This window comes from Gopherus evgoodei, chromosome 10 (genome assembly GCF_007399415.2).
Source record: "Gopherus evgoodei ecotype Sinaloan lineage chromosome 10, rGopEvg1_v1.p, whole genome shotgun sequence".
Classification (NCBI taxonomy): domain Eukaryota; kingdom Metazoa; phylum Chordata; order Testudines; family Testudinidae; genus Gopherus; species Gopherus evgoodei.
In genome coordinates this window covers 28,350,637-28,376,027 of record NC_044331.1, presented here as the reverse complement: position 1 = coordinate 28,376,027, position 25,391 = coordinate 28,350,637, and the positions used below count along the sequence as shown (strand labels likewise).

The 25,391-nt window shown below is 41.6% G+C and overlaps 1 protein-coding gene across 4 annotated transcripts in view; it reads right to left on the bottom strand.

The window, feature by feature from the left end:
* CHRFAM7A (CHRNA7 (exons 5-10) and FAM7A (exons A-E) fusion) overlaps positions 1–20,821 on the bottom strand; it is an 88,414-nt gene extending 67,593 nt beyond the window's left edge. Inside the window, exons 1-3 of one of the 4 annotated variants that reach the window (XM_030578901.1) lie at positions 20,241–20,821; positions 20,061–20,161; positions 18,563–18,702 (exon numbers count right to left, since the gene is read on the bottom strand). In XM_030578901.1, the coding sequence (XP_030434761.1) occupies positions 18,563–18,702; positions 20,061–20,106 (186 nt within the window). In that variant the 5' untranslated portion in view covers positions 20,107–20,161; positions 20,241–20,821. Of the gene's footprint in view, positions 1–18,562; positions 18,703–20,060; positions 20,162–20,240 lie in introns of those variants that run through there. The other 3 variants (XM_030578900.1, XM_030578902.1, XM_030578903.1) reach the window with 3 other exon arrangements.
* Between the last annotated feature and the right edge of the window lie 4,570 nt (positions 20,822–25,391).

Genomic DNA, 25,391 nt, shown 5'->3' with positions numbered 1-25,391 from the left:
ATACTCAGTAAAATTGTGTAAAAACTAACTAAACTAACTAAAGTGAAAAAAATTTGAGCGACTCGGCTGAGCTCCAGCGCAGGCCACAATGGTAGAGAAGAAACTGGAGAGCCCCGCATGAGGAAAGGTTAACAAAACTGCACAAACGTAGTCTTGAGAAAAAAAGACTGGTCTACACTATGACTTTAGGTCGAATTTAGCAGCATTACCTTGATTTAACCCTGGACCCATCCACACAACGAAGCCCTTTTTTTTCGACTTAAAGAGCTTAAATCAACTTAAATCGATTTCCTTAGTCCACCTCCGACAAGGGGAATAGCGCCAAAATTGGCCTTGCCGGGTCAAATTTGGGTTAGCGTGGATGCAGTTCGACGGTGTTGGCCTCCGAAGCTATCCCAGAGTGCTCCATTGTGACTGCTCTGGAAAGTGTTCTCAACTCAGATGCACTGGCCAGGTAGACAGGAAAAGGCCTGCGAACTTTTGAATTTCATTTCCTGTTTGGCCAGCATGTTTGCAGAGCTCATCAGCATGATGTGCACGTTGCCAGGTCACATTGCCGAGCCCATTCTTTGTGAGAAGTCTATGACAATGTCCCTCTTGTCACCGCGCTGCCATCGCGTCCTCACCTAGTTTTGCAATGAAATAATTGTCTGCTGTTGCTCTGATGGAGGGAGGGGCAACTGATGACGGATTACAGGGAATTAAAATCAACAAAAGGGGTGGCTTTGCATCAAGGAGAAACACAAACAACTATCACACAGAAAGGCCCCCTCAAGGACTGAACTCAAAACCATGGGTTTAGCAGGCCGTTGATTTCACAAAACAAATTGGGTCAGTTTCTTGTTTTGACCCATCTATCTTTTACATCTTAGGCTGGCAGCAGACAGTGCAGTACAACTGCAAGCCATCGTCATCTCCTGGGTGCTCAGCAGAAGATGCTGCATTATGATTGCTAGCCATCATCTCCTGGCTGCTCGCCAGAAGACGGTGCAGTAGGACTGCTAGTCATCGTCATCTCCTGGGTGCTCAGCAGAAGATGGGAATGACCTGGCTGAGTCACTCCCATGTCTGTCCAGACGCCCTTGACCAATCTCACCGAGGTCGGCTAAAAGAGCACCCAGGAATATGATGACGATGGCTAACAATCGTAATGCACGGTCTGCTGCCAAAAGGCAATGAGCTTCTGCTGTGTAGCAATGCAGTCTCACATCTGCCAGCACCCAGGAGATGTACGGTGATGGTGAGCTGAGCAGGCTCCATGCTTGCCATGGTATGGCGTCTGCATGAGTAACCCAGGAAATAAGGCGTGAAATGACTGTCTGCCATTGCATTCACAGAGGGAGGGATGGGGGGCCTGACATGTACTCTGAACCACCCGCAACACTTAGCTAGCTGGGAGGCAGTGAAAAATGATATTAACAAATATCATTTTTCACAGCAGACTTACTCAGCCCTGGCAAACTAGGGGACAATTAAGCCTTGAATGGGGAGGTGGGTAGCTCCAGAGGAGGGCAGGGACCAATCCCTCTTGGCAACGCTAGAGGAGGGGCAGCTGTTTTGCCCCTCCCCCACCCCCAATCGCCACTCAAGAGGCTATGGCTGCAAGAAAAGCCCCTGCTGACCCCAGAGCTGGTCTAAGTTTACTTGGTCCTGCCTCAGCACAGGGCATTGGACTTGATGATTTCTCAATGTCCTTTCCAGACCTACATGTCTACGATATTTTAATTTTTCTGGTTAGGCAAGATTTATCCAGATAAGGCAAATTCTATCCTAATTTACACCCTACTGTTGATGTTGCGTTATCCAGTCACCATGGCCTAAATTTTCAGAGGCTAACTAGTAATTTGAGGTGGCTCCATTTTGTTTACCCAACTAGAGGCAAGTGTTGAGAACAGAACTCTGAAAAATGAGGCCCCTTTAAGTGCCTCAAGTTGGACACTGAAAAATGAGGCACCCAAAAAGTCACTTGTCACTTTTGAACATGATGACTACTCAGTGGAAGCTTTGCACTCCCTGAGGTTCCAGCAGACAAACCAGTTAGACCCTTCTGGTAGATGACAGCAGTGCTTAGCTCATTCCATCCTACTTTAATCACTGCCAAAGCACAGCTAAAACCTCACTTAATTATTAACCTTAGCCTCATGTCCCTAACCACAGTGCTGGAATTCTGAAAACCAAAGAAAGACTTAAGGCAAAGTATTTGACAAAAGAATGCTGTTTGTTTAATTTTATTTAACACAATCATTCAGTCTGCTGATTTGCTGTCACACTCAGGATATATTTTCACTCTTTTTCCTTTTCACGCACCTTTGCTATGGTCTCAAGTTTTCCTTGGGGTACACACAGACCCAAAGTGAAAGAACTAACAAAAGCCAACAATGTCCAATGCAAAGGTCTTTGATTTTGCGATGTGTGTCCCAGCCTTCATCTTATTTACACATATGTTTTGCATGCATTTATTATGGTATAGGAAACCTTATTTATGAGATTGATGGGTTTAATGAGAAATTAGCCTCTATTTATATGAGCAATTCAAATTATGCTATTTATAGTACATATTAGAATCATCTATGTGCTTTCCTTCTGAACATGCACATTTCAACTAGAATTCTGAAAATGCATCATTTCCACCACACTGGGGTAATATCCAAGACACTGTATACATTATTTTTTTAAACTTATTGGTCTTGAAACCCAGACAAGCCCTAATACTCTAGTACTATCAAGAGTCACTATTTCATCCTTTGTGCCTCATCTCCTGACAGAGAATGGGGGCTCTGCATTCATGGTTCATGGAGTCTTAACATTAAACCCCTTTGTTTTCAGTTTAAACTGATTTTTACTGAAAAATTCACAGGCTTTACAAAAAGTATTATTCAGGTTTTTTCAGATTTTCACCCTAATTTTCTATCATTCAAATATATAAAAAATAACTTGTTTTATTATGAAAATACAATACATTGCATGAGATATATGTATTACGATCATACATTAGTCTGTATGTATTTGCAAAGCTGCCTGTTGAGGTAAGGCTATTTTGTGTAGCTTCTAGACTAATTCATAATCAAACAGGCACGCATGCAAGCTCTGAAGTGCATGTGCATCTGAACGTACTAATGAATCTCACGCTTGCCATATACACATTTCAAGCTGTTCGCAGATAACAGTTTAAATATGATACACTAAAATGGGAGGAAAATCTGTATCAGAATACATTTCAGAACACAAGAAAGTACACGTATTTGAAAGTTTTAAGAAAACAAAAACAGGAGAAAAGGATGAAGTTGAGTGGATGTGCTGCAAATGGTGTGGCCCAGTTATTAAATGTAAATATTTATAGGCTAATAGTTCTAAGTGTAAAATAGTAAACTGTTTATTGAAATGAAAAGTTGTATTTGGGGATCAGAGATATAGTGTTTTCTTAAACTCAGAGGTGGTATTGTGTTTTGAGTTCTGCCGCTAACTGTATTGATGAACAGAATTCAAAGCATTAATCTACTGAAAACTTTTCAAATAAACCCCAATGTTTACCCAGAAAAATTATTAATAGGTTTTTGCCCTGATTTACACCTGTTTTTGTTGTTGCGGTAATAAACACTGATAAATTCCCAGGGAAAAAAAATAAAATAAAAACTACCAAAAGGACACCTGAAAAATCCCCAATGCATCCTTAGATCCTCCTGAACTATTGACACAATGGGCAGTCCAGTTCTTCCACTGATTACGGTCACTCTCTAGTTGTGGTACTTCTTCCCAGCTGATGCCAGATCATTCAAGCTCTCTGTCACCATCTCTTGCTAATTCTTCTTTGGCCTTCCTCATGTTCTCTTTCCTCTCTCATGTACCCAATTCACTGTTTACTTAACATGTTTCCCATCTACAGTATGGTGCACATGTCCCAACCACAAGCCTTCTTTCTGGGATATTTTCTAACATGTCCTGCTCTGTCAGCTCCCTTACTCTCACATTTGTTATTTTGCCTTTCCATGAAATGTGGAATATCTTCCTCAACCATCTGTGATGGGCAGCCTCCTTTTTTGTTAGTCCTTATCATCAGCCAAGTCTATGCTACACACAGTAGCATGCTCAGTACAATCACACAGTATAATGTAAACTTTAATTGGGTATGGAGATCTCTGACCAGATGTTTATTTTTCCAAAATTTGTGTTTACTTTTCCCTATCTCATATGAATACCTTTACTGCAGTCACCTTCAAATGTCACCGCACTCCTCAGGAAGGAGAATTCTTCTACCTGTTCGATTTCTTTTCCATCCACGTACATCTTTGCAGCAGTTTTCCAGTTTCCTACTATTACAGTTTGAGTTTTATCTGAATTTACTTTCAGTCTAATTTTTGCTGCTTCCTGTTCAACCTCTGATGTAAGGGCAGTCATTCCATTCTTCATCATACTTAGAAAAGGAATGTTGTCAGCAAAGTCAACCTCATGTAACTCATCACCACTAATCTATTTTATACTATCCAAAATGCCTTGTGTTGTCTGTTTTATCACCAAGTCTACTGCTTACATTGATCAGCTTGTTCTGTATCCCACAGCGGATCTCTGTGGACACTACTGAATGCTTTCTTAAAGTCGATAAAATTGATTAAGATAAGTCTTTGCCAAAGAGTAGCTTTTTCAGTGATCTGTCAAAGGGTGAATATCAGTTCAACACATGGTGCACCTGTTCCTCTCATAATATTTCACCCACTGCCTTCTTCATTCTGTTCAGCATAATGGCAGACAATACGTTACACAGGATTGATAGCAGTATAATATATCTCCAGTTCATGCACTGAATAAGATCATCACTTTTTTGACAATGCCACAATAGTATCATCTGTCCAATCTTGTGGCACTTATTCTTTCACCTGCATTTTGTTAGAGTTTTGTTAGGTACTCAATCAGATGTTCACTTCCCACCTTTAGTGCCTCTGCCTGAATTCTGTCAGTCCCAGAAGATTTCCCATTTGAGTACTACACACCACACCACAGAAACACCAACCAATCCCTGTAGCAAACCTTGTTGCCTACTCAGCCCCCATATCTACTCTAGCAACACCATCTGAGGACCCAACCACATCAGCCACACCATCAAGAGCTCATTCACCTGCACATCTACTAATGTTGTATATGCTATCATGAGCCAGATGCCCCTCTGCCATGTACACTGGCCAAACCAGACAATCCCTACGTAAAAGAATAAATGGACACAAATCGGACATAGGAATGGTAACATACAAAAGCAAGTAGGTGAACACTTCAATCTCCCTGGACATTCTATAACAGATTTAAAAGTAACTATTCTTGAACAAAAAAAAATTCAGAAACAGACTTCAAAGAGAAACAGCAGAACTAAAATTCATTTTAAGTTTAACACCATTAATTTGGGCTTGAATAGGGTCTGGGAGTGGCTGGCTCATTACAAAGGAGCTTTGCGTCTCCTGGAATTGACACCTCCTCATCTATTATTGGGAGTGGACTACATCCACCCTGATCGAATTGGCCTGTCAACACTGGTTCTCCACTTGTGAGGTAACTCTCTTCTCTTCACGTGTCCTTATACAATGCCTGCATCTGTAACTTTCACTCCACACATCTGAAGAAGTGAGGTTTTTTACCCATGAAAGCTTATGCCCAAAGAAAACTGTTAGTCTTTAAGATGCCACTGGACTTCTTGTTGTTTCTACCATTCCTGCATCTCTTCTTTATCTTTTCCTCTGTATCTTTCATATGCCTCTAAGATTTCTACCTGTGCCTTGCGCTGTTCCTTTTTTGCCTCCAGAGCTTTCCAATTGTCAATCACTGCCCATGTTCCAGATGTAATCCGTCCATCTTTCTTCCACCCTCTTTGGAAGCCCACTACTTCCCTCTGCTGTCTTGACTACCACCTTCTTCCAGACTTTCATCAGCCTGGTCCTGTAAAACACTGTAATGGTTCCTAAATGAAATTTGAAGTCTGATCTCCATTTCTTTATCCCTGAACTTCTCTATTGCTATAAACACACAATTTGTACACCTTTGTGATCTTTTGGAGTTTAAGTTTTAATGTGGCTGCTAAAAGACAATTATCTGAGCCAACATCAGCTCCTGTACTGACATCTCCCAAAGAAGGGGGATGACTCTGACATCCCCCAAAGAAGATGCTCATTGTGACACTACACCCCATATTCATCATGGGGGTATGATTATGATATAACTATAATATAATTATGCCATAAATATTATGCATTTTGTACAAGATGGGTCATGTAAGATGTCATTGGAAAAGTTATGATTCGCTGAACATGATTATTCTATTTGTATGCATGTATCATTTTTGTATCTGAAGTTATGAATATTCAAATGTATTTACTCTGGAAAAACATCCACAGCTCGCCTTTCAGGAACAACAATGATAAAGCTAGATGGTGCTAATGGCTCATCAACAAAGACAATGATCTGTGGAAAAGCTCAGCCCTCCTGTAAACATTTTAGCCGGCCTGTAAGTAATGGCTACTATGACTCAGCAAGGGCTCAGTGGTACTCCAGTTCCAGGTGGCACCCGGGGGGGGGGGGGGGGGGGGGGGGGGAACCGTCACACTCATCTCTTAGATATACAAACCAGAGATATCTGGTTGAGAGTTGCATTGTCCAGTGATCTTCATGTCAGCTAGTGAAGCCTCTTGTGCTGGAAGAGATTGTCTCCTAATCTTTGTGCCACAGAGCTGTCTGCCATTATCACTTTGGATGCCTTCCATTGCCCCACTCATGACTTCTTCCCAGCCAATAAAGTTGTTGCCAGTTTGTGGGTTGAAGTGGCCTGTAATCAACGTGATATCATAGCAAGGCAATACTGACGGCACCTGTTCATGGAATGTATCTTTTTCACCATTGCCTGCTGCATCTGTCAGTGCATATACTTGGATTATTGTACACTTGACATGTCTTGTTTGTAGGCTGTCTGTTATTAATCTGTCATTCACTGGCTCCTAAGACAGCAGTCTTTGCTGTGATGTTATCCAGCATAACTCCTACACCTGTTGCGTGTGTTCCTCTTTCTCAGTATAAGACAATAGCACCATCAGACACCATCTTGCCACTCCCTGTCCATCTTGTCTCACTGATGCCAAGCACGTTCAAAGGGTATTTTTTAATTTCTCATGTAACTTGTGCCAGCTTTCCAATACTATGAAAAGTAGGCCCATTCCATATGTCTACTCTTGTTACAGATTTTGGCATCAGGATTCGATGAGTCACAATCTCAGCTTTCTTTCGGCTTTCACTGAGATCTGTCATGCTTGGATTTAACTGAACAGTTTCCTCACAATAAGGTTTTACACGAGTGAGTCACAAACCCACTTGCAGCACCTTCTTCTTTTATCCAGGCTTGGGACCAACACCATTGCTAACAGCAGCAGGGTTCCTAAGGTATCACTGAGGGAAAAGATACCATTGTGTTGATTATAGCTTAATATTCTTGAAGTTGTTCCCAGAAAATGTGCTAAGAGATGATACTACAGCAACTATCCCATGCCCAACTCCAAACTACAAATCGGAGCAGATGATTGATCTTCTAATGGTTCAAGAAAATGCTCTCTCAAAGCTTAAAGAGTTTGCTTCTCTAAGAAAATATGTTTCACAAATGAGCTTACATTTTATTTAGCTGAGCTAGGTGTCAATTCTGAAATGCAGAATAATCCACAATTAAAAATAGATTATGGAATACTGTTGGCTTTACAAATTTTCAGGCTAACAGGAACTGACCAGGAGTTTTATGTTTCAAATATGGACCAACTCACTTTCATTCTTAAATATATAGTAGAAGCTTTCTGCACTTTCAAATTTCTGAACTTTTGAATTTTCATACACTGAACATCTATACAATCTGACTTAAGTGAAATTTCTATCAGCAGTGCCACATTAATGCAAGAGAATGGAATCAACCAGGGGCCTTGAATAACCTTTCTAGCAAGAACAAAGATTTCCTCGTAAATTGTTAACTATTATTTAGAAAAATTGGACAGGATGATTTGTCCAGAGATTGGCAACCAGGTGAATTAAGTGATTAAAATCAAAAGGCCTTGAGACCACTTTTCTAGTTTTTTTCCTAATGATGTCTCTGAATATTGTCTACATATAACAACCAGAGTTGAACAGAGACTATATGTATTAGATAAGACTAAGTATTTTAATTATACTACTGGAAAATAATAGAGTTCCACCACCCCCATTATTAATCACAAAATGTTTTTATGGCTATATGATGAGTGCTGGAGAAATCTGATCCACTTTTCTGTAATTTATATAGTCATATATAATTATTTGACTTACATTTATCGATAATGTATTTTGAGCTATCGTATGAAAGATGATAGGTTACAAACCACTGTTTCATTTTTTAATATACAGAAGAATATAATGCCCTCAGAGCATTTAAAGTCTCATTTACCAATCATAATCATAACCTGATTTCCTTGGAACCTCAAATACTGATATCCTAGGTTAGAGAATACAGGAAGTGAGTTTTCATTTTGTTGTTTTAGAAGGCTAGAGGAAGCTAGGAAGTGTCTTTAATACACCTCTACCCCGATATAACGCTGTCTTCGGGAGCCAAAAAATCTTACCACATCATAGGTGAAACCGCGTTATATCGAACTTGCTTTGATCCAGCAGAGTGCGCAGCCTCACCCACTCCCCCCGAGCGCTGCTTTACCACATTATATCCGAATTCATGTTATTTGCCTTTGTTTACTGGACACTAAAAAAAAATTAAAACAAAATAATTAACGTTGACGAATTTTAAAAAGCAGGCACTTATCTTGAAAAAGGAGCTCATCAGAGGATTGCATCAATGTAACATCGTGGTACCTACCAAGTTTTTAGGGTCAGATTCTACAACCCTTACTCATGCTGAATGGACACCAATAGTCCCAATAAAGGCAATGGGACTGGGTGGTGTGAGTAAGTGCTGCTCAATGCAAGGGGGTTGCAGAGTCTGGCCCATAATGCATTAGCTCCACATTTTCAAAGTAGAATGAAGGGATTTAATTGGGTAACTCTCATTATTATTAATTACATGACTAAAGTCCTGCACAAAATCTTAGGAACGCTTCTTATTTTCTTGTTTATTGTGTTCATTATTATTTATTGTTTCTGTTGTGGAAGCAGCTAGAGGGCAGGGCCCCATTGTACTTACAACACTTAAAGAGATGGCCCTTGCTTCAAAGAGCTCATGATACAGTTATGGTTTAATACAGTGGTCGAATATGCACATGATGTTCCCTAGGCCCCTCAAAAGCTGGATGTTGTATCTCATGAGGATTTATTGCTTTAGATAAAATAATTAATATATACATTAGTACTGTTTCTTTAAGAACTGAACAGTCATGCCAATCATGAACCTATTTTCCTGTTAACAGGAAGTTCTGCAGATGATCTCAAGCTACTGAACAGAGCAGACCTTTTGCCCTACTGTAATAATAAGTATTCAATAAATCTTTTTATGACATAGGAAGTCGTGTGACCCCTCTATTTGTAATAACAGCATGACCTTACAAAGGATATGAGAAAAATGTTAGATATATGATTTGCTTTGCTGATAACTAATGAAAATATTTTTCTTCTTGGCACAGTTATTCTGAGGCAATTTTCTACAGACATTACCTGTTGCAAAATAGCCACTCTCCTGAACATTGAGAGGCGAGTTCACAAGTCCTGATGTTCATAGACAAAGACCTGATCCAAAGTCCAATGAATACAGAAACAATTTTACAAAAAAAGAAACATTGTGACCTTTATTTTTCTTTATGCAAGTACTTTAAACTAGTCCTTTGTTCTTCACCGTTGTGCATCCTATAGCATACTGATTTTATTTAAGGCCTCTTTCAAGAGACAGCATAGCCTGAGAAGAGTGGCTGGGAACAGGAAACTAACAGAGGCAAAATTATTAGCTAAGCCATAAATTAGAAAGTAAAATAATTAAGAATCACATATAGGCCCTTCCATCTCGCAGGGTCCTAGAGGCCAGGCTCCAGCCTGAGCCTGCATGTCTACACTGTAATTCAATAGTTCCTTGGCTCTTAGCCTGAGACCCACAAGCCAGAGTCAGCTGACATGGGCCAGCTGCAGGTTTTTAATTGCAGTGTAGACACAGTCTCTGTCAATCTAGTAACTTTCAAGAGCACCAAATTCATTTAAAACTATTGGAAAATATATTCCAGGACTATTCCAATTTTCTACAATCCAAGGAAAATTCATAATAGTTTAGAATTGTCTTCAAGGAGATTAAAGGGTTGTACATTTTCTCTGCAGGATGGAGAGAGGAAGACAGAGCCGGGAAAGAGAGCAGAGAGACTCAGAGAGACTTTTTCTAAAGTCCACAGATGAATGCTAACAATTACAAAGAACAATGCAGATTTGATGAGCTTCTCCCAGAGCTAGTTTGTGAAAGAAGCTGTTGGGACTTGATAAGCAGCTTATGCATGTCCTTGGCACTCCTTTTCAATGTTCCTGTTGATTCAGCTCCATTTTATTAATTTCTTCCAGATTTATTTTTCTCTCCTCCTTTCTTTGATGGGTGATTGGTTTTACAGAACTCATTGTTCTCGCTGAATAAGAGTGTGCTTTTCTTTTAAACATTTCATAATATTTCACACTGATATTTGTTTGTTGGAGCCAAGTGATTTGTAATCTAACTTAGGCCCTGATCTTGCAGAGACATAAATGCAGGTTTAACTAAGCATGGTGTGTATCCCTACTGAAATGATTGGTGTTACTCACAGTGTGTAAAACTCAGCATGTGCAAGCCTTTGCATGACCAGGGCCTTTGCTTTGTATAGCCATGTTTCCAGATGTGAAAGTATGATGAGCAATCCTTAATTCAGTGGAGATAAGCTGCCAGAAATCTGGATCATTTTATATATTTTGTCTGCAAAACTAAACTGAAAAGCCAACAAGAACACATTTGCATGCGATACTATTCACAAACAATATTTCAGCATTTTTCTTTCAGTCTTGAGTAGAAATGAAATAGACCAGAAGCAGGAGAAAATGAAAAATAATGGGGTGAAACATTTATCTGAAATATTTGGCAGATGGGGAGGTTTACTTCACTTTGGTGCAAATACTGCCAAAAGTTTGAGCCATCTCTCAGGTTAATCAGAACAGCTCAACAGTACCTTGTTAACAGGCTATTTAATAGTTGTGAGGAAAAAAATCATGAAAATACTCCACACAATATGGTTGCTTTCATATCAAAAGAAGCGAGACCTTGAAAATAAATGTATCCATCAAAAAAGGGGGAAAAAATCAAACAAATTTTCAAAATATTGATGTTTGTGCCGAACAGCAATACTATGTTTGTGTGAAATGGTTGCAACCAAAAACTACACAGCTCATTTGGTTGAGGATCTTGCTATAGAATCGAAAACATAGACCATTTTTGTCTAGAGACTCTCCAAGGTTATGAATCTGGCTCAGTTTTAAGTACCTAAGTTGATTTGATTTTGCTTGGAAATTATAAGAGGTACATGAATTTTATGTGAAATCAAGAGAAACTCTTGGGTTTTACAATGCGATAGTGTGTACAAACTCTAGATGTAAAGTAAAACATAAGGGGTTTAAACCCATGTCTCAAAAGAGAATGAAGCATACAAACAAACTAAAACGTCCCAGTTTTTACTGAAGCTCTTATTACTGGACCCTACCAGAAAGCATATATCTAGCTTTATGAGCCATGGTCTGGTCCAGTACAGCAATTCTTGTATTCCTAAATTGCAAATGTCTCACCTGGTTAACAAAAGTCTGCATGGACAGGGATAACTTGTATACAAAATTCCAGTCCAATGTAGAAGGCCAGAGACAAGATATCTCACCCCCTTACACAGACTCCAAATGCTCCCACTTCATGGTTTAAAATGAAAATATTGACAAAACCTTATTATATCTCCAATTCAGAAAAACACTTAAGTACCAGATTAAGTCCCAATGACAACAAACACTTCTCTAATACTTTGCTGATCTGGGACCTGAAAGTATATCAATGGATGTCATTAGGATATATTCACACCAACGAGGAAGGAGACTGCTAATGCCTTGAAGCAACAAGCTCCCAGACACAAAATGTTATTTTTGAAAGAAAACAGCACAAGCAAAAACATTCAATTAAATGAGTTCAACTCTTCATTTTGTTTGAGCTGGAAAAAAAGGAGATAAGTACAGCGTGGAAAAGGAAATGCTTTGAAGCAAAAAGACTTCAGGAGGGGAGAGATAGCTCAGTGGTTTGCGTATTGGCCTGCTAAACCCAGTGTTGTGAGTTCAATCCTTGAGGGGGCCACTAAGGGATCTAGGGCAAAATCAGTCCTGCTAGTGAAGGCAGGGGGCTGGACTTGATGACCTTTCAAGGTCCCTTCCAGTTCCGGGAGATAGGTATATCTCCAATTATTTATTTTTTTAGACAATAATTCTGTTAAACTTCATCTAAAGTATTTTTTCTTGTATCAGACAGTCCTGTTGGACAGGGCAAAAGGGATCTGAATGGGTTTAATGGGACAAGGGTTTTTTAAGTTTTTTTCTGCAACCTCTACAGATGAAAAAAAAAAAAAAAAACCAACCATAAAAGACAGTACTTGAACAGTGTAGCATCTTAGATGTTCCGACTTTTTCTCCATGACTCTCTGGAGATGTGTACAGTGGGGACTTATGCTGATTTTGCATTCATTGATTAGAATTTTCACATTATGTCTCATGCCATTTTGAGTTGTCCCTGAGGTCTTTTGGAAAAGCTTCTCTAGATCATGTTATCTGATAGTAAACCTAAATATATCCATTGTGAAATTTCATAAGAGGAATAAAAAACTCCTGCCATCATCACTGTATGTTGTTCAGCTACCATCTTTCCTTTCTGAGTGTCCTTTATAGACTTGGAACTGCACTAGTTTTGCTACCTACTTCAATTGAACATTACAGGGGAAGGGCAAAATTTGCCCCTAAAGTCTTAGGCAGCGATTTCATATCACATTCCTATGTAGTTCCAGGCTCAGACTTACAATAGTGTGAAAAGTAAGAGAAAGTAGAAAAAAATAAGATAACCATGTCATGTTTAAAAAACACTCTGATTTATCCCAGGGGGAAAATATATATTTTCAATAGATTTCATAAAATATATTGTGTGAGATTTTATACACTGGCAGCTTTTCATGTTATACAGGATTATTTGGATTCACATCCAATATGGCTACTGCAGAGTAGTACTAGAGAGTGTGAAGGGCAGGATGAAACTAGAAGCATAGCTGTTTACGATAGCAGTATGTTTCCGTCACTGGGGATAGGGAGAAGAACAGTCTACGTAAAGGACTGTGTTTTTAAAAGGCATGCTCCATATCTTTTAAACATGCTTATTGCTAATGCTACTATATCCTACCCACCTAGGAATCCCTCCTCTACTACTGTCACTAAAGGGTACAGATACCAGAATACAAAAGGGGGGAGTTAATTCTCCTCTCTCTGTGCTCTTGAAATGTTCCCATTGCTCCCATTTTCCTGTAAGTCATAGTTCATTTCTTACTCCTTTTATTTCCAGTTTGGTCCCAAAAATTACCAAACACAACGGTCCCTCTGAATTTGAAGATCAGCCCATTTGCCATCCTAAATTGCTGTGCCACAAGAAGTTTCAAAATAAGATTTCAGCAAATGACAGTCACAGAGAAGGCAGGTTATTTTTCACTCCCTTTATCAAAGTGGTTGGCAATTCCCATTTCAAAAAAGGTGAAACAAAAATAAAGACTATGGGAAAATATTAATCTGTATCTAGAACATCATAATAAACTGCCTTTAAAAACCACCCCTTAAAACCTGAGGATGGTACAATATGGGTAAAAAAAGACAAGTTGGACAACACAGGATAAAAATTTCAGTGCATACAATGATTTTCTATTAGTGAGCAGGGAAATGAAGACCAAATGGTACACAGACCCCACCTCCATTGTTAGAAATAAATTGCCACAAATCTCCTTCCACGCCCACCTCTACTCAACCACAGGACTGACTCTTCCCATCCCATCCCCCACTCATCTTCCAATCCCAAATCCTTCCCAGTCTCTTCTCTTGATCCCTTCCAGGCCTTCCCAGTTTCTCCTCTTCTTAACAGACCTCCCAGTTTCCCAGCACCTGTCCTGTCTACTGTTCCCCAGCTTCTCTCTTGGCATAGTCCCCTTGTTTCCCCTCCCGCTTCTTGCAGTCGCTCAGTGACCACTCTTCCTATGAATCCTGGTGCTAACTTCATCTCTCAATCCACCACCACCACAAGATCTGAGTAGCTCCCTCTCTACCTAATGCTGATGTCAGCCTCTGTAGTAATAAGCACAGCAGTAAAGAGGACTCACTAGGCTCAGTACCCTCGGGGGATAGGAGGAAGCACTCACTGGGTCTTTCAGGGACCATTAAAAACTGTGAAAAGGTAACCCCCACTGTGGCAGAGGGGCTGGAAGTACTTTCTGCCTCTTTCCCCTGTGTAGGAGAAAACAGAAGTGAGATGAATAAACTGGGCTCTGGGCTTGCACATTCTATTCACCAGAGGAAATTAAAGGGCCTCCCGCAGAGGTGGTGTCCAGTCTGGTGTACTAGAAATGCACCCTTAATCTACCACTAAATGAGTCAAGGAAAGTAAATGCATCTGTCATTAGGAAATATGTTGGTGGCACATTTTGTTACTAGCTCATTAAGTAATTGTTGCGACAAGTACTCATCATTCCCTTCAGTATTTGATTCTTGTTGAAAATGCAGAATACTCATTTATTTTATACTGTGAAGACTGGTTGGTTTCTTCCCATGCCTGTCAATCCCAACACTTCAAGGGAGAGACATAATCAATTTTACAGTAACTACAGTATCACTGGCTTGTTGTTGTTTGAATTAAAAAAAAACAACAATCTACAGAAAGGAGTTTTCAACCTAACGATAAATGGATATTTGCCTTTTCCTTCTATTATTTTTTATTATACTCAACAACTCCTGAAGAAATGACAACTCTGTAAAGTTCACTGGCTGTTGGTCTTTAGCCATTTGAGTATCCAACTATTTGCACTCTGGTTAGTGTTCATTTGGGCTCAGTCTACACTTAACAGTGTTGCCTGCATTGCTATGTCAGTTAGGAGTGTTGGGGGGGGGGGAAATATTGCACGTCATCATCATAGCAAAATCTCCAACCAATATGCAGTTATATCAGTGACAAAGCCTCCCAGGACAGCTTATTTCATTCAGAGAACTGGTATAAGTATAACAGTAAAGGAACTCTTTTGTTGATATAAATTACATCCCCACTAGGAGGATTTGCCAGTACAGCTATACTGACAAACCCTTTCTAGTGTAGACACAGATTAGCACATATGGTCCAAATTAATTCCAGGAGTAATTGCACTGCCTTCAGTAAGGCTACATCACATGTCTATATTTTTAAAGCCCTTAAATGTAATTAATTTTGTTATAAACACACCTTTAATTATTAAAATAAATAATTTGTAAACTTTTCATCTTTTCATGAAATTTGTTTGCTTCCTGTATCTCAGCTCAAACAAATATAGACTAATCAGTTTTCTTATTGTCTAGCTGACCAATTCCCTGTCAATTTCACTTTCAGCTTCTCAGGTATCCGCATAATACTGAAATGGGTTAAATGCACTGCAAACGGGCACTGATTTTTTCTTTTTTTAACAAAACTTACTTTTCGAATTAAAAAAATACGAATCACTCTGATTGGTCTTAGGTTGTATACAAACTTATTTGTACAAGAAGCACAGTGTATGGAGGGGACCATGCTGCACTGTCCAAATTCCTGCAAGGAAACGCACATACTCAAGCAGGAACTCTGCAGCTGGAGGCCATGTTGGAAATGAGATCAATGGTGTGGAAGGCTTTTTTGAAGTCTATTTGGAGTTCAGCTAAGGTACTTTGCATGATGTTGAAGTTTGCATTTGTAACTGTACATAATTACTCTTCTGATAATTCTGGCACTATCAAGGCAGGAAGGCACAAAGAGATGAAATCTAAATAAGTAAGTAGGTGCAGACAGCACACATGGAGAGCCAGAGAATCCAGTCGGGGCCACCCTTCCTCCCCAGCATCTCTCTGGACCCAGAACTGAGCTGAAAAGCCTCCTCTGCTCTGGGGGCACTAGGACTCAAGTGGTGCCTCTCCTCCTCTCGCCTCTTCTCCCTCCCCCCATGTGTCCTTAGAGAACAACTGCTGAGAGGAACCAGCCAGAGTATCCAGCTGGTAGGAACAGCTGCAGAAGCAACCAAAGCAGGGGGCTTCAGACAGTCAGGGAACTTTCTACAGTTGAGTGGACTTCCTCTGCCTACACTGACTGGCTGTTTGCTCCAACCCTCTCCTTCCCACTTCCTTTAACTCAGCTTCCATCTACATCAGCCCCTATTACCCTCTTGTCCCCTGCCCTGTCCTCCTTTCCTCAGGGAGCTCTCTTCCTTCATTTTTCTTTCCATTCAGCTGATCCCCTCCTAATTAAGCCCACCTCACTCCTCCCAAAAATGTGGAACTAACATGTTTGCTGTCATAACATTGTTCATTATGCTTCTGTTTAACACCTCTTCCCCCATCTGGTGCTTGTCTTGTTCATTTAGACTGTAAGCTCTTTGGGGCAGGAACAGTCTGAAAGTCTGGATTTGTACAGCACCTAGCACAATGGGCCCCCATTCTTGGCTGGTTCTTAGGCACTACCATAACAAACAGTTACTACTAATACCATCGTCCTGTATACTGTCCAACAGGGAAGGTAGTACCATCGACAGCATGGTCTACTGCTGTGCCTATGCATCTGACCCACATCATAGTTGACCTCTCCCAATACTATGTGCCCATGCAGGTGCAGCCACAGTCTGTGATTAAATTATGCAGCAAATGTAACCTGCCAGTGCCTCTTCAAACTGCCAGTTCCAGCCTACATAAAACACCCATCCTTCCCTCCCTGATGCGCCTAGAGACATGCTGCCTGTAATTTCTGTCCTCCTATCCAGTGTCCCACAGTTTGATGCACCATCAGCCCACAAAACTCACTGCCAGGGGATGTTGTGAAGGCCAAAAGTATAAATGGGTTAAAAAAAGAATTAGATAAGTTCACGGAGAATCAGTCCATCAATAGCTATTAGCCAAGATGGTCAGGGATGCAACCTTACACTCTGTCTGTCCCCAGCTTGACTACTAGAAGCTGGGACTGGAGGAGGATGCATCACTAGATAAATTGCCCTATTCTGTTAATTCCTTCTGAAGCACCTGGCACCAGCTACTGTTGGAACACCAGATACTGGGCTAGAAGGACCATTGGTCTGACCCAGTATGGCCATTGTTATATTCTGATGTGCCATGTATTACAACTATTATGACAACAGCCACAACTAGAATATACAGTAAGTGATAGGTTTACTTGTTGGCTTTAATTGCACAGACGCAAAAATATGCCTACTACTAGCTACACTCATGTCAGTGAACAATAAATCTCACACTGGAAATACCTATATGATTCCCATTTAGATCTTGGAAATCTAAAACTTGCACCCTAAAAGTGATGTTTACTGGAGATTATGGACATTTAAGCCTGCACAGCTCTCAGTGTACTGACCTTTTGATAGTAAATTAACAATGACCAGCTTTTGCCAATCGGCAGCTTGTAAGGAAATAAAAAAATAAGCTATCTGTCATGTATAATCCCATCGGTTTATTTATTCCGCTGCTCCTTATGTTTTTTACTTTGAACTATGGCATTTGGAGGTTAACTATTAGTTTTTAAATAACTAACCTCTTTATAAATTATTTTAAATCTAATAAAAATGAATGATGCGGTGAACAGTAAAGTAAAACCACCCCAATATCACATATCAATGACCTCATGTGGTACATTCTACCTGTTCATGGGATTTTTCCCAGCATTTTTGTCATTTCACAAATGCAAATATAACAAACTCTGCACAGGAATCACTTCATTCACCATGGATATGCAGCCAGTTGTGGCATGGAACATAGCAGCTAATTAACAGCACACAGCTACATAAAAGTTTAGGATAGGACATGAAGAATAGCTTATCTAAATTAAGATACAGGAGCAATGTAAAATGCAATGATCCAAGGTGAGATCTGGCTGGATACCCACCACCAAAAAGTGCCATGAGTTCTTTAACAGCCCTTGTAATCAGGATCTTTGTTTTACATCTCTTTCAAAAGACAGCACTTTCACATTGGATCAAAGTATAATTAAGGATTAGAATAAAGTGAAGAAGAAACCTGGACTCTTTCTTTGAAAGCGATCTGTTCTGAGAATTGATAGGTTTGTGAGTATCTAGGAGGTTGAATAGATCTCAGAAAGAGACTTAAATTTGACATAGCTAAAATCTTGATTTATTCTTTAAAAAATGAATCAGTCAAAACTTGGCTTTGGACTGTCTGAGTTACCCATGCTTTCCCAAAGAAGCTCTACCATCCACCCATCACCGTCATATTTCCATGGCTAAGTCAACTGGGTGCAGTAATACTTAGCCTTTTAAAGAAGTAGCATCCTGTAATGTTAAAGACTTACCACATCCATAATCTGCATGAGGCTAAGAGTGAAGTAGACAGTGAGCGGCTGGGAATCATTGGCCACAGGCCTCTCCAGAGGATTGTAATTCTTCAGCAACTCCTTATAGAGCTTCCTCTGGAACTCTCCTTGCAGGGACACTTTGAACAAGTAAATTGTTTGAATAAGTAAACTGATAAATACTTAGGAATCTACTGCCAGCATCATGATGTAAATGAATGCAATGCTCAGAAATGCTTTCCACTCAGAATCTGCTCCCACTAGCCAAATCAGCTATTATGTTACCTTTTATTTTCTACATCCGCCTTCCAACAAATGCTACCATAATTCATGTATTACATCTGTTCCATTAATTACCATAGCAAACTCTTATCCCAAAACTGCTACCACTCACCTCTTCTCTTCCCTGACTCAGTAGGTAGAACTTCTGGTTGATGTGTCTCACCTTTCAGAATCTGCCACTTCGGCCAGTTCCCCTCTTTAGCCAGGGAGAGCAATTTCCAAATGTTAAGATCAATGTGTCAATATTTGCATCCTTTGGATCAGGGATGAGAAATAGTGAGATGTAGCAGTTTTTAAATGGATGAAATACAGTGCTCATAATTTGATACTTGTTGTAGCATAGCTGTAACTAGAAAAACAGAAGAATGTGATATACTTGAAAAGGACAAGACAATGACAGAATAACTGGACAAGGACAACCAAAGTACCCATATCATTGGATTATAAACTCTCTGGGGCAGGGATAGTCTGCCTGAACAGCGCCTAGCACAATGGGGTCCTGGTCCATGACTAGGAGTCCAAGGCATTACAGTAATACAAATATTAAATCACACCACTGGGGAAATTTTATCATCTTTATCATCTTGGAGCACCTCAAAGCTCCATATCATTCCAGGGAGGGCAGTGATTCTGTCATTTACTTTTGGTGAGAGAGAAATTATACCCCTGGGATGGAGGTATGGAAGAGTGAATACAGGAGAGAATTAGAGGACGGTGTACAAGTGGAAATCCACATCACTGTAGGAATCGGTCTTTTTGTGTTTGATCTGTGTGTCTGTCCCTATCCCAAAGCAACGTCATCTGTCATCCCCCCTCAACACCCCCTGCTTATTTCCTGATCACCAACCCTGTGTTCCCCACACAAAGGAAGCCAGGGTCCCTACTCTGAGAAGCTTACTGTCTAGAAGCCAGAGGTATTTTCCCCTCCCCCTTATCTTTTAGCCCCTACCCCTGCCAAGGGGGTAAAAACTATTGAGGCTAATCTCAGACAATGATCTGGGCTAAGGAACAGTGGTCTGAGCACCAATGCAACAGCGGGATGTGGGGAGAGAGGACAATATGGGGGTGGGCATCAGTCCTGCAGAAGACTCTCCAAAAGGATTTAAAGGCAATTGCCTTTCTTCCTAACCCACATGGGCATCCCCCTTACATGCCAGCACATTAGGGATCACATACATCCCCTCCTCTCAGCTTGCCAAACATCTCCCATGGCTACCTGTTGGGCTTGGGGCATTTGCAGAGCATCTGCACAGTGGCCTCATCACCAAGGCTACACCTGATGCCTGAGAACCAGGACAGTAAACTCCAGCCCGAGCCCTGTAAAGAGAAGGGGCTTAGCAAAGACACACAGCCACAAGGAGCAGAAAGGGAAAGAGGAGCACAGAAGTCCACTCACCATGTACGAGCCCCACAGCCACGATCAGCCAGACAGTCAGCTGCCGGAGTCCCATCCCAAGAGCCAGCCTTGCTGGGGAAGTGCAGCAGCTGCAGAGCCCCAAACCCAGAAGCAAAGTTCAGCTCGAGCCCCAAATCAGCCAGGCAGCTGCCGAGAACAGGCACTTGGAGTAAGATAAAGAAAGGGAAAGAGACGCAGAGCAGAGACTGGAAGGCGAGTGCTTGGAGGCACACAGGGCTGAGGGGTTCTGGGGAACCGGGTGTCAGGAACAGGGCTCCAGCTCCTCTTCCTGGTGCCAGCTCCCTTCCTGGGCTGGCCCCGGATCTCTCCTTCAGATGCTGCCAGCTCAGGCACAGCACAGGAATGCTAATGACCGCCCCCCTCCCTCCACCTCCTCCTCCACGTGATGGATTTCCCTACTTTCCTTAATCCCTCTAGACCCTCAGGCAGGGCAGAGGGGAGGCAGAGACAGTTGTTGTTGCTGCTGCTGCTGCTGCTGCAGGAGAAATGCAGCCCGTTCAACAGAGCAGCCCTAGCTTTATAGGGCTGTGCGTGTGAGCTAAGAGCCGATCTCACTCTCCACCCCTTCCCTCCCTCCATGGCTACTCAGCCCTGTGACAGTCACTCAGGCACAACTCCCCTCTGGCCCCATTCCAGTGCCAGTCTCTGCAGTTCACTCCAAGAGGAGCACTTCACTACCGCAGGATCCAGCTACTCTTGCTCACGTTTTAACAGCCAAGCTGAGCTGGAGACTTCTCCTTTGGGGTGCGAAGCACAGGGGAGGCAGGAGCTCTGGCTCACCCCTGCCTACTGAGACCCTTCTCTCTGCACAGCAGCCAGACGCTGGGGCGGCTACAAATCCAGCAATTCCTAGTAAATGGAGCTGACTCAGCAGTATGGAGGCGCCTCTCCTGGGACAAATAAGGGAAAAGCAAAACTTGTGTCAAACTTGCACTTATTTATAAGGCAGGAATATATATTCTGGTGGTCCCTCAAGTGAGAGCACCTTATTGGAACCTGATTAGCTTTAAGTGCAATTAAAGGTCCAATCATTGGAAAACTGAGAATACGAGCCCCCACTCCTACCTCACTTAACCCCCTGCACCCTGGTCTTCAGCAACATAACACCTGATTCCCTAATGTGTGCAGCAGTCAGCATGAATTAGTCCTAAACCCACTTAACTGACTCCAGGAAGGATAACCTTTGCTGGTGCAGAGGTGGCTTTATGCCTCTCTCACGCCAGGCTGCTGGGGTAGCTAGGAAAGAAAGAGTGTGGCTGGGATCCCCTATGCCATGCTGCTCCTCACCAGTGCCTTCAGCTCCAGGGGCATTGCAGACTGGCTGTGGCATGAACTTGCTGCTCTAAGGTGACAAAGAAGTGTACTGGTCTATCCAGAGCTGCAGCAGGATAAAGGACTGCAGAGGACAGCTATAAGTCACCTTTGCCCACCTCCCCAACCCTGACTAGCACTGTGTGCACTGCAGCCATAGCCAAGGATCTGACCCCAGTCACATTTGTTTTGGGGGGCAGGTGGAATCAAATAACGTTGTATATGCATGAACCGTTTTGTGATCTTTAGATCCCAGCTGATGCACAGAGCTGGGAGCTCAGGTGTGAGATGGTTATTCTTCCAGTGTCTAGAATACCACATAATTTAAAAACAGTTGCAGGAGAAATCCATGGCCCCTGATTTATTGATTATGCTAAACACATTTTTTAAAGGACACCAGAAAGTCAGCAATATCCAATGATCTGGGATGGAACCCACAGCCTCAAACCCTCGCCATGCTACTCACTCAATGAGATTCAGGTCTCTTTGCTCTTACACTGAAGCAACAAAAATATTAGTCTTCTGAGGTCTGGTTTCCTTTCCTTCCAAAAAAAAATTGTCTTTACATGCAATTAATATTTTTATGCTTTTCCTTAAGGGTTTCAGTCCTCCTGGGTGCCAAATACTGGATGTTCAGCATCCTTCACATCCATGAACTTCAACAGGCATTGAAACCACTCAGCGAGATCAGGAGTGTATTAAAATATCAGATTACTTTATACCCAGTAGTGTTTCTATATTTTCTTGTCTTTCAACCAAAGGATGCCGAAGCACTTTAACAAACCTAAATTTATACACAAACCCCATACAGGGATCACTTCATCAACCAGTGAAAAGTAATCAGAACTCTGATTAGCCAGCCGTCAACAGCCACCCTTCTCCGCCTCCCCCATACATACCCTTGCTTAAACCTTCTGTGAAGCTCAGATTTGCAAAGAGACATCTTCATTTTGTTGGAGAGCTTTACGAATTGCTAATTCGTAGATCAGTGTCTGTGGGGCATTTTACAGTTCACTAAACCGTAACTTATAGTAAATGCAAATTTCCAGGGAAGCAAACATTCAGGCTATTTAAAACCATAAATCCTAAGTAATCAGTGCTTAGGAGAAAAAAAATGTGCATTTGCCACAACTCTGTACTCTTGATTGGAACTGGCTAGAAATAGTCAAAATACAAATTTATTAATAGGACTTTTTAATGTACCTATTTTGCCAAAAACTTTCATTTATCCTGAACTCCATAGCCCATGTGCAGAACGTGAGTAAATGGATAGGAGTGGGGGCAGATTGGGCATATATAGATGATTTTTTTTCTCGTAGCAGCAGAATACACAGTGGATCCCTGAAGTTCATGGATATACTGATTCTGCCTCTACCTCCTCAAGCTCTCACTCTCTCTCAGCTTAAGCACACATCCCTAGTCCCTACACAAACACAGATACTGATGTGGAGGAGTGCCTCCATGATGTTTAGGTCTAGTCTACATACTGTTTTGTACCAATTCAATTATTTCAGTTAGGGACTTGTATTCTTATTGAAATAATGAACTCTGTACAATCCCTCCTGTGGATGTAGCTATACTGTTACACTTTACTCCCCTTACAAGAAGAAACTATACTAATTTAACTACATGTGCAGTAGAGGGGCTGTATCACTAACTATATATGGTGTAATGTGTGCGTAGCCAAGTCCTTAGTCCCACAGTAGGTAAAAGATGCAGAGTCTCTCATGCACAGCCTCTTCTCTTCCCAGCCCCTTCCACACAGCACAGCCAGGGTGCTTCAGTTGCACTTGAGAATTTCTGTAGCCACATTACGGGAGCCAGTGAATTTCACTCCTAAGGATAGACTGAATCCTGCTAGGGCAGTAAAGTACAGACTGCAGGGCCGTCCTTAGGATTTATGGGGCCCTACGCAGTATTATTAAACTGGTGCCCCTATGCCGGATGGCAGCCCAAGCTCACAGCCTGGTGGGGGAGGGGGAGGAGGGACTTGACAGCAAAGGATAATGAGATGCCCAGCCTGCCTCATGGTGGCGGAGAGTCACAGTTCCCCGCAGAGACTTCCATGCACTCTCTCTCATGCAGAATGGACATGAAGAAAGTGCCTAATTAAAAGCACTAAAATTTGGGAATAAAAAATGTCAGTCACAGGTTTTTTGATATGCCCTGAAGTTTGTCAGAGATTTATTTGCAAAAACTTCATAGTAAGGGTGAGTCGGCTGTCCTGCTGAATACAACATTACATATAATGGAATACATGATGCAGCTCTTCTCTGTTTTACATTTTCTTCATCAGTATTTCTAAATTGAATTTATATTTTAAATGTACTCAAATCTTAAGCCAGCATTCCAGATTACTACATATTTAACTCACTGAAACAAAGACATTCTTTTAAATTAATCAGAGAGGTTTAGTGTGTTCATAACAATGTTCATTGCTTTTAGAAAAAGGGAACAGTAATTTACTTTGTGTGATCTCCATAACAAGAGACATGGTTATAAAATTTCACCAACTTTAAAAAAATATGTTTCCAAAGATTTTAGGTATAACAAGGATTTTGTCTTACTAAGGTACTGATTTTGCTGGAGGGTTCTTTTAAAACTAGTTTGTCGGATAGTCAGAAATAAAGAAAGGGAACTCTTTGTCCAGCTATCTGGAAGGGAAGGACTGTTGTCCCTTTAAGGGCTCTCTTCAGTAGGGAGAGGTGATGAAGGGATGGACAGAAAGGACAGGAAGACTTGGAAGCACTTTTTTTTTAACTATAGTAATTAAAATGTGTATTTTAGATAATCCTTTTTGAAGGATTTATTTAAAAAACTATGTCTGAAGATCCACACATTTAAGGCTAAAGATGATTGTGCATCTAAAACTCTATGCAAGCATTTTTTAGAAATGTGATTTTATAATCTTCACCAGCTCACTAATGAAATATTTTTAAAGCAAATTTTAAACTAAGGTCCTGTAGACTGACATGTTCTGTGTAAATATTACATTAATGCACAACTGTTTTTGTCAGTAAAGTCAGAAACTGACAGTATAAAAATGTATTTGGGCATAAGCTTTCGTGGACATCTGATGAAATGGGTTCTAGTCCACAAAAACTTATGCCCAAATAATTTGTTAGTCTTTGAGGTGACACAAGGACTCGTCCTTGTTTTTGCTGATACAGACTAAGGGCTTGTCTACATCAGAAAGTTGCAGCGCTGGTGAGGGAGTTACAGCGCTGCAACTTTGAAGGTGTACACATCTGCAGGGCACCACCAGCGCTGCAACTCCGTTTGCAGCGCTGGCCGTACTCCCGTTTTGTCTCGGGTGTAGAGGATCCAGCGCTGGTGATCCAGCGCTGGTAATCCAATGTAGACAGTTACCAGCGCTTTTCTTGACCTCCGTGGAAGGAGGAAGCCTCTGGTAATCAAGCTGGTTTCCTTTCCCGGTTTGCTCTCTCGGTCCCGGAGCCACCCAGCAAACCGCAGGGAAGGAGACCTGCTTGCTCGGGGTTCCGGGACCGAGAGAGCAAACCGGGAAAGGAGACCAGCTTCGCCGCGGTTTGCTCTCGCGTTCCCGGAGCCACCCAGCAAACCGCAGGGAAGGAGACCTGCTTGCTCGGGGTTCCGGGACCGAGAGAGCAAACCGCGAATTCGCCGCGGTTTGCTCTCTCGGTCCCGGAACCCCGAGCAAGCAGGTCTCCTTCCCTGCGGTTTGCTGGGTGGCTCCGGGACCGAGAGAGCAAACCGCGGCGTTCCCGGTTTGCTCTCTCGGTCCCGGAACCCCGAGCAAGCAGGTCTCCTTCCCTGCGGTTTGCTGGGTGGCTCCGGGAC